The sequence below is a fragment of the Thunnus maccoyii genome, chromosome 3, assembly GCF_910596095.1.
Source record: "Thunnus maccoyii chromosome 3, fThuMac1.1, whole genome shotgun sequence".
NCBI classification, from domain to species: Eukaryota; Metazoa; Chordata; class Actinopteri; order Scombriformes; family Scombridae; genus Thunnus; species Thunnus maccoyii.
The window spans coordinates 13,106,938-13,117,236 of NC_056535.1; the positions used below are offsets into that span (position 1 = coordinate 13,106,938).

General features: G+C 42.4%; 1 protein-coding gene across 1 annotated transcript; it reads right to left on the bottom strand.

Annotated features, from left to right (window-relative positions):
• Nucleotides 1-6,695: 6,695 nt before the first annotated feature.
• On the bottom strand, nt 6,696-9,414 carry camk2n1 (calcium/calmodulin dependent protein kinase II inhibitor 1). Its single transcript, XM_042406432.1, has 2 exons — nt 8,769-9,414; nt 6,696-7,961 (listed from the first exon to the last, which is right to left on the bottom strand). The coding sequence occupies exons 1-2, from the start codon at nt 8,935-8,937 to the stop codon at nt 7,888-7,890; spliced, it is 243 nt and encodes an 80-aa protein (XP_042262366.1). The 5' UTR covers nt 8,938-9,414; the 3' UTR covers nt 6,696-7,887.
• Between the last annotated feature and the right edge of the window lie 885 nt (nt 9,415-10,299).

Here is a 10,299-nt window from a genome sequence, read left to right on the forward strand (position 1 = left end):
CACTAAACCCCAACCAATTCACTCAATAAACAGCTGGATTGTTACATAACATGTGGTGGGGGCTAAATAGCCCCGAGTCCTTTGAAAAATCTAAAAAAAAAAAAAAAAAAAAGGATTAAGTAGACTTTTCATTCGCTCACGCAGTTTGGAGTTCACATCCATTGACAATCATGCAGCCGTGTTCATTCATCTATCGGGGCCAAAGAGCTTCAAGGCTGTCAAGCCCCGGCTCAACAATTTTCAATTCCTTAATAATTTATTGATGGCGGGCAGTCAAATTGCATATCAATAATGTAGAAGGGTTCAGTACAATGTTGATACAAAACACCCTTTCAGTCGGGCTCATTCATGCTCACAGACCTGCAGACATATGTACTATGTTTAGTCCCACGTGGTCCGGCTCGGGCACATTGCATGAATCCAATCTGCATCAGTGAGCTGTGTAATGCTAGTTGATGATGGAGCAACTAAAAATGCTTCTCATGTTTTCTTTTATGAGTCTGACTTTGAAAATGTATGCAGGACGAAGCCCCAGAGGTGAAACATTGGGCTCTTTAATTGGGGTGTGGGGGGGTTGTGAGAGAACAACACATACAGACAAACAGATATGACAAATAAGGACAAATTTTGCACCTGGTGAACTGAAATGATAGAAGCGCAATATGTTAACAAAATATATGATACATTCTCAAAACTCCCAAATATTTATTTCAACTGCATCATATTCCCCATTTTCTTTTTATCTTACAGACATTTCTGTTCAAACCGTCAGTGCGAAGTTTGCAGCATTTTAGCATCATGTCATCTTACGTGACCGTGACCTCCACCCTCAGCCACTTGTAAGTTTGGGCACGAGCCAATCACGCATGTAGGACAAATTAAGTGACCAATGGCGGATTTCCATCTAGGTCAGCATCTTTTATTCAGGAGGCACGCGTACACAGTTACATGCCATCCCGCCCCGGGGGCCCTGCGGAGACCCACTCTGCCACCGAGAGATGGCCCACCATTTTGTTCTGTTTTGAAAATGATCTCCATGCATGAGATTAGCTGGGGGGCCCACAAGCTCTTCCCTTTGTTGTGTATCCCACTTTGGATATTTCCCGGCTGGTGCCTGCGTGTCTGTGTGTGTGTGTGTGTGTGTGTGTGTGTGTGTGTGTGAATGTGTGCATGGTGTGCATGCATGGTGCCAGGCTGCAGTTGAGAGCATGCATATGCTTGTGTGTGTGTTTAATGGGGCGCTTTGCTCAATGCAGGGATGAATACGATCTCGATGGAGACATCTGATGCCCGTTCCTGGTATGAAACTGTAGTGCGCTGCTGCTGAGCTTGAGGAGAACGCTTACAGCATCTCAATCTGTCTGTGGTGTTTAAAGCAATGCACACATTGCAATACAAACCACCACACAGTAGTTGCCTGTGTGACTGTGAGCAAGGCAGGGTCAAAGGTAAAACACGGCATTTATTAAGGTCACAAGAGACTCTCGCTAGTGTCATTTCCTTGAACTGTTCATGACCCTGCACTGCTGCCGTGCTCTGTAATGCAGGGCTAATCATTCCTAACCCTTACACATACATAAGCTTTTGCAGAGGAATTATACCACATGAGTAAACCAGTCAGTGCTTGTGACAGAAACCTGCTGTCAAAAACAGAACCAGCATGCAATAAATATCATCATACTTAATGTACATAAGTGCAAGTGTGTAAAGTTGGTTATATGAGGCATTACGATGCCACTGCACCAGAATGGAAAAAAGCTGTCTCTCTCAGCCGTTGGTTTCCCTCCACAGACTTAAAGCAGCAACAAAGCAACTAGGCAGTGAGAGAGAGACAGAGAGTGAGAGGTAGAGAAAGAGAGAGACCGGGGATGTGGTTGCTATAGTAACCATCTGGTGGGTCTGAACTGTTTCTCCCTGGCATTCATTTCATCATATTGAGCCTCTGTCTCTCTTCCTCTCTCTTCCTCCACTCTCACTTTGTTTATCCCTCTCTTTTCCTCCTTCTCTCCTGGCTCTCCATCTCACTCTTATCTCCTCATCTCCCTCTCGTGCTGCTCTCCCACTCTCTTCCAATCTGCCTGCCTGCCACCCGTCCTCCGCCCTTTCTTCAGTTCTCTTCACTTTCCTTGGAAAACAGAGAGAAAGAGTGTTTAATGTTAATGCGGAGTGGTCTCTATCTTTTTTGGCTGTTTGTCCATTGTTATTACTCTGTCCTGACGGTCCCATCTGTTAGACCTGTACCCTTTTTAAACAAGAACAATACATGAGGACAGTGTCCACAGTCGAAGGATTTTTTTTGGTAGGGATTCAGACTTTGTAGATGAATAAAAGCTGGACTGATATCTGATAGGGAACTTGCTTGAAAGATTGACGTCATCTGGAGTCATGATTTAGCTGCAACCAAAGTGTGTTTTACTCACTATCATATCATAGGCAGGGTTCGTTTTTTTTTTTCTGTTTGATTCAGCTCTGCCCAAAAAAAACTTGACGTAAAACCCCAGTCAGGAGCAGACACAATATACTGGTGTGGTATCAAAAAGGATCTATTTATTTTCCCAACCAGGACTGCATTTCCCTTTTCCCTCCCATCAGCAGTCGTCCTTGTGAATTCCCAGAAGAGTCTCAATCAGCGAGAGAATACCTGATCCCAATGCCAATTGAGCTTTCCCACCACACACACACATGCACGCACAGACGCACACATACACACACACAATTAGGTGTGCACATCTATTCACAAATAGAAAAAAATCTGAATAAATAGCTCAACATCTGCACATATGCATACACACAAATGCACACATGCAGTGGAATGAAATGCAAATGTTGCCTCAGCCATTTGCATGCCATACAGATTCTATTTCTGCATCATATAAAGCCCATTGATTCACACCAAGTAAGAGAAAAGCTGATTTTCCCAGTGAGTGGCTCAGTGTGTGAGGTCACCGCAGGTATTTCCCCTGCGCCATGCTTACCACACAAAGGTCAGATTCAGGAGTCCAGTGGAGTAGAGCTCTGGGGTTCTTCAGGGACAACCATGTGAGAATCAGTCAGGCCAGAGTGTGTGTCCAGTGTGTATGCAGCCAGGGAGTTTGCAGGGTGTGGTTTTCCTCCTTGTGTCAGTGACCTATGAATGCTTCCTTCCCTCCCTTTCTCCCATGAATGGCTTTTTCCCCACTTATTCCTTTTTCTTTCTTTTTCTGCTACACCTGTCAGAGCTTATGTAACCTAACAACTATCCACTTCTTGACTTCTGTCTGCCCACTTTCACAGCACCAGTGATTAGCCTCTCATGAGTCCTCACTACAAAACCCATCTGCCACAATATTATCCAAATAGTGACTGACTTAGTTAATCAAAAGCTTCCCATTACAGTAATGACAATAATGGAGGATCTATTCACTGTCAAGTGTAATTTTGAGCCTCTTCCAGCAGCGGTGGCCACCTAGCCAAAGTCTGTGCTTGAATTTGAACTTATCTGGACAGCCTGAGGTGAGCAGCATCTGCTGTATCTCTGTGATAACAGTATTAGGATTCAGCATCTGAGTATACAGTTATGAGGTGCTGTGTGATAAACACATAACCTGCATTTGAGACATGTCTTTATGATTATCTGGAAATATGTATTGTATGTGTGTACCCTCCTGGATTTTCATTGTGATAACATGCATGGTGATGCAGATGGACAGTAAGAAGATAGATTTTCATGAAGTTTAGTTAATTATATCTGTATATAAAAATAATTGTGAAGGACAAATGAGCAAGAGAAACTTTAAATGAACTTTAAAAACAGAATGTGGCTCAGGCAAAAGTGAAGAGCTGGACTTTTGGATACTTTGTGATATATTTCAGATCACAGATTGCAACTTCCTCCACTCTGATCTGCAGCTTTTATCACTTTCAAGATTTCAGTTTTAATCCATTGGAAATCATTTGAAGCAGCGATGTGTAAGTGTAACTTTAAGTTGGACCTTTGCACCTCCCCAGGAAATGTAGTTAATAATAAAAGGAATGTCCTAACAGACTGTTGATCAGGAAATTACTTGAAAGACATTTCATAAACTCCAATATACAGCTCTAGTTAGAATGACAGCTATTATTATTCCCTTTCTGTTTTTCTTTTGCTTTTCCTTTTCTGTAAGTTTCTATTTTTAAAGACATGAAACAATAAATGGGTAACTTTACTAGTTATTAAAACAAGCTGATTATTTCTATTTCTGCAAATACTAGTGCAAATACTGGAGGTGGGCACAGTGAGACTGAAGAAGTGAGTTACCTTCCTTCTGTCTGCATATTTCATAATTTCAGCTTCAAGTCGCATCTGATGCATCTGACTTACCTCTTACGATTTTTGGGGGGACAACAAACACACTGTGAACTACAGTTTGTAACAGTATAGGGCATGTACTGATCCCTTTCAGTTTAGAACTATCAGTGTAAAGATCTGTGCTGATATACACGATAACATTTACAAAAACATGGACATTAAATAGGATTGGAAACAACATTTGGAACATAGGAGATTTGAACTCTTCACTGAAACCAAGAATTACCACTGTCATCATCCCATCATCATCATGGATCTGGAATCCAATTAAAATGATGCATGAGAATCAATATATTTGAAGGTCCGGGTGGTGAAATATTGTTTTATTGAGAAAATGTTCTGGTAAAACAAAACAAAAAAGCAAAACGTCACCATGACACTGTCCCAGTAACCTGATATACTGTATCAACTATTAAATCTTCCCAACTATTTGATCAGAACCTCGATTTTGTACAATCCTGCCCTTTGTTGAAGCTGACACTGTCAGAGGTGTTGATTTAACTTGCCAGTCATTTTTATTAAAATCTCTCATTTGGTGTCTGTCAGTATCAGTGTGTGTACGCATGTCACACCTGTTCCTCTTTGCTAATGCAGTTTTCCCATGTTTAGCATTTTGGTATCATGATTATTGAGCTGCAGTGTAATTTTGCAGTGTTTGTGACTGACGCACCTGCAGCTCATATAGCAACTCTTTGGCCTCTTTGTACCTTCGCTGGTCACCTTTTTGTGGCTAGAAAATCCACTCTGTCTGTTTTAAACTTGTGCTAAAACAGACTCATGCTAGAAATTGGTATTCAACATAGATTTACATGTGTAGCTGCCTTTGTAGTTTTTATTTACTATGTGCACTCACTGCCTGGATTGCTGGTGTATCTGTTGCAAACACTGCAAAATTATGTAATGCAGCAAGGAGAAAAGTTTCAGAAATCATGAAGATCCTAAATACAGGAAAACTGAATAAGCGACAACTTGTGCACCTTCAACTTGACTGAAAGGCAATCAGTTAACAATTATTGTAATATGTTTCTATGATAAATAGATGATGTGACTGTTTAGCCTGTGTGATGTTCAGCAGTATGCTTCTGGTCAAGTCCTACAGGTTAACTGAATGTATGGGAATGGTACCTGACCTTGTGTTAAGACTGAGAACTAAGCTCAGACCAATCACACCGAGTTTTCACTGCAACATTTCAGATGAAAGGATCCACCACACAGAAAATCATACACTATTATTCCCTAAATGTAACACCCTCTCATCCTGTGTGAGGGGATAGGCTGTTGCTGCAGTAGGCGCCATCGTCATGGTTGACTGCCATCTTGGAAGAAGGAACTATTTTGGCAGGATAATGCGGTCACGCCACAGAGTGAATAGAGGGTCTTGAGAGAGGAGGGCAGAGATAAGAGAATGGAGAACATTCCATTAAAGATAGCGATGGTATCAAGCTGAGGCTCAGGGAAGACTATTCTGCACCGAACCCACCGCAGCACCCATCGAGTGCAAGGTGCATCTGTTACCATGGTACCCGGCCCAGGCAGCCCCTTTCATGTCTGTCAAGACTGGGGAGGGAGAGAGACTGGCAATATGTTAGTCTAGCCTGCAGTTGGAGCTGAAACGGACATGTGAGTGCCTACGTGTGTGTGTGTATGTTTGCTGCATGTATGTGTTCCCAGCACACATCCCAGCGGTCCGGGGTTTAAGATGCTGTACGCTGACAGAGGCTCGTCACACAACATGAATCATTTAGTCACCACAGCAGAGTTGGAAATGTCACGTCTCATCAGTGTTCCTCATGCCTCGGTGCCCCTGCACCATTTACATCTCTGGCCATGGAATTAAAGGGAGGGCTTGATTAAAGAGAGGAGCTGAGATTTTAGATGCAAACAGACATTTATTGCATTGGGAAGCAGCGGTGTACATTTTCCCCACAGAATCATTTGCAATACTTAAGCACTTTTTACAGTCTGTTGTGCAGTTGTCCAAACCGACTCTCCTTCAAACAAATCAGGACAAAGCGTGGATTTCAAATTCTCAGTGTGATTATTTGCTCGTCTTTCTTCCCATCTCTGTCTCCTTCCATTTCTGATCTTTCCAAGGAATGGGATGCTACTTTCTCACAGTGGAAAATGCTGACTTGACCTTCCTTGGCAGCCAGATAGACAATCCAATAACAACAGGGGAAACTGTACAGGGGACACATCCAAAAGTCAGCTAAGCTATTCGCTATTGTCTTTATCTTTCTGATACAAAACTATATTTTTTCGTGTTTTTGCTACAGTTTTAAAACAGTTAAAAAAAAAACAAAAAGCAACATCAAGTACATCATTCCTTATCGTAAATTGTAAACCACAATCAACACTAAACAGTAAATAGTAGTTCGTCATAGTCTTTATTACAAGATATTAGGCCACTGTACAAATCAGTGTGAATCGTACAGTACAACGCAGAATTAAGACTGTTTCTCGAGGTTTGTCATTCAAAGCTGTATACGAGGTGCTTCAAGAATACACAAGAGTTTCAGAACTTCTGCCGTGCATGCATGATTTCATATTTGCCATGCATGAGTTGGTATTTCAGTGTTTTAAGAAAGAGCCCTAAAAATGGCAACCCAACAAAACAACTGTATGAGTTAAATGTATAAAGCACATAAAAGAACAAGTTGTCCGGTACAGTATATCCCCTCATGAGATTTGGCACACACGATAATGCACAATGCAATATAAATAGTTTATCAATAGGGTGTGTACAGTCAAGTTACAGTATCAACCAATCCAGGTGAAAGCCTGGGAAGCTTACAAACAGGTGGGAGGTACACTGTATATAAATGACTTGTTAGCTGCAAAGTATGGTAACAAAAAACACTCAGGCAACATCGAGAATTGTTAAGTGAAAAAAAACATCACTCTCATTCGCTCAAAGTTTTCTCAACATACATAAAAACACTCCCTCTGGCCTCAAGTCACTGCAAAAGACATATTCCAAAGGATCAATAAATAAAGTCTTCAACACAGAGAACAAACAGTTTACCAATTCCCACTTTGTGCAAGAAAATATGGGCTACCCTTTCCATATTTACAAACTCTGTTATTCATTTGCCCTCGATCAAAATGAAGAGCAGAAAGAATGCTATCATAGGTTTGATTGATAATATATAGGAGAAGTGTGTGCTTTAGTTTTTATATTAGATTTATTTCTCTATCCTGTCCCTGATTTCTGCATTTCGACAGCATCGCCTCCTTCATCCACATCGCCCCCCCGCTCCCCCGTTGTTGTCTTCTCCCGCTTTTGGATTTATGGCGAAACCCTGTAATCGAGGGTGTGTGTTTGTGTGTATGTGTTGGGGGGGGGGGGGTCCACCTGGGGGTCTCCTTCACTGCCATCTCCCGCCCCTGCCAGTGTGTCACCCAGATGGCCATGACTGACTTGGAGAGGAGGGTGTGGAAGTGCTGCTTGCTGCCACATGAGAGAAAGTGCTTATATACAGTGTCTTTGGATTAAAACTGGTAAATATCGCCATAAAAAATTTCAAGAGTGTCTTTTGGGGGGTGATGAGCCGAGCGCTCTAAGCATCTGCCGGGGTCTTCTCTGTTCCATTTTTCAGTGCTTCGTCGTCGCCATTCTCATCCTCGATCACAACTGTGGATGACAGGGGAGAGAGTTAATGAGGGGGGGCTCATCTTGGTGTGGCGTCTTGAAAATTCACCACTGACTGACAGGAGGGCATTAAAGCTCACAACTATTAGCACTGCGCTGTATGAGCTAAAGTGGTGTGCGCATGCATCAGAGAGTAAGAACATGCAAAAGAGAAAGATAACCATGAGTGTGATTGTGTGCGTGATGCACATTTGGAAATGTTTGAATTTCTGCGTGCCTTCTCACTGTGCACCTGCAGATCCAGTTCCTACATGTCTGCCTGTTTGCCATGATTGTCCATGTTGTGTCTGTGCACTACTGTACGTGCAACTGTGTGTCTGTCTGTGCATGTATGTGGCACCACAAGTGAGCCTCAATTTTCAAGGACCATCAGGATTTCATCAGGGATGCAGGACACACAAAAGCAAAAACACAAACAGCCATATTTTATCAACGCTGACACAAATCATAATTACACAGCAAATAAATCTCAATCATAAACATTCATTGAGGGAGAGGACATTCAGCACAACTCTGTTGAGCAGCATTCAGAAGGCATTTAACAGCACGCATTGCGCATCCAACTTGTGTTGCAATGCGAATAGAATATTAAAAAACCCATTCATCCCACACGCATTCAAAGAATAGACTATTTCTCTGATCTTACACTCTGCTGAAGACCATGTCAAAGGCAACGGTGTTGCCTATCTGGCTTCACACAGAGGCATCCTTAATTATGGTTCACTGCTAACCTATGTGCGCATTCAACACACCACCATACAAACGAAAACGCCTTAATTATATAATTACCCCGTTTGCTCCTGCCTATTTGTCCGAGTTTCGGCGGACGTTTATTCTGTGAGCCATTGAAGAAGTTGTTGGTGTCTTGAAGACGACAGGTGAAGGAAAGGTGTCCCTCGTCGCCCTCATTTCCATAATGACTCATTTTTTCTTCGTTGAAAGGCAGCACTTCCGACATCTCCAAATGCGTCTTTATCACCAAGGCGCACAAACTGAAATGTATAGCTCGTCGCCAAGCTTGAACCCGGTCGTCTATAACAAACAAAAGGAGAAAAAACAATGCAATCTGCTGACACGATCTAGTCCTTTCTGTTTACCCCGAAGACACGTGTTTGTCTCCGTAGGTACGCAACAGAAATAACAGTAGAATCAAAATGTCCTCAATTTCCCCGCTCCTGGGGCTTCGGCAACATTATTCAAAATTTCCAGAGGTGTTTTTCTTCTCTGTGCGTATTGCTTTGGAAATGGAGGCGCACGTACAATAGAGCCGTGGAGCGCCCGCTGGTTTCGAGCGGCTGAACCCGTCGCACGGAAAATCTGAGGAAGAAATGCAAATTGAGGAGCGATGCAAAACACGGATCCCGGGGAGACCTGGCGAGGGAGCTGTACGGGGGTTTTCTGGTGCAGCCCAGAGAAGCTTCCAGCTGGAGTCGTGGTGTACCAATGCTCCACTCTCCGGGATCTAGATGCAATCAAACAAATAGCGATTTTATATTCAAAGATGGCACGTAAATGTGAACCAATTCAGATCTTTGGAAAATGCCGTTTACGCGCCACCACTCGACGATGCAGAGGTGTTAAATACTAAAACCTGCTTTACAGTTTTACAGATTATGCAGTTTGTTTGGCCACAAGGTTTTAACATTAGCCTTCATATATCAATCCAGTCAGACCTCGCCAGAGGATGGCAGTAGTTTCATGGGCTGGGTTGTGACTTTTGGCCCCATGGCGCACTTCCAGTTCCACCTTGAGGGCCTGCACTGTTTTCACCACAAATTCTGGGGTACTATATAATACAGGCTAAACGTAGAAGGGGTCAAAGGGATGAGGGTTGAAGCAGGTTTATTAAATTATCAGGATATTTGCAGGGTTAACCCCGGAACAGGTGTTTTTTAACCAGATTATTTCATGTTTCCAGATTAAGCAGATTTGAGTGAACCATGGAACTCATGACCTGCAAATTATCCAGATAAAACATCATATTGAGATGTTGAAGAAAAATAAACACAGTTGTTCTTTAATAGGCCCTCCAAAAACTAAAATAACACCCAGATTATGTCAATTTTAAAAGTATTCCTGAAATGGCTTCATGTGTAAATTTTCATTAATAAAACAAATAGTAATGATAGACATAGTTATAATGTCCTCAAACCCAATAGGAACCAGTTTGAGAAAAGTTTCCAGATCCAAGGGTGGCATTAAACAACTAGCTTGCTTGCTTAATCGTGCCCCAAGGATTTCCTTCAGGTTGGAACCGACTGATTCTCATTAGATTTACCACCCACTGCTGTTTGTCGTGTTTACTTAAATCTGTGTTCTG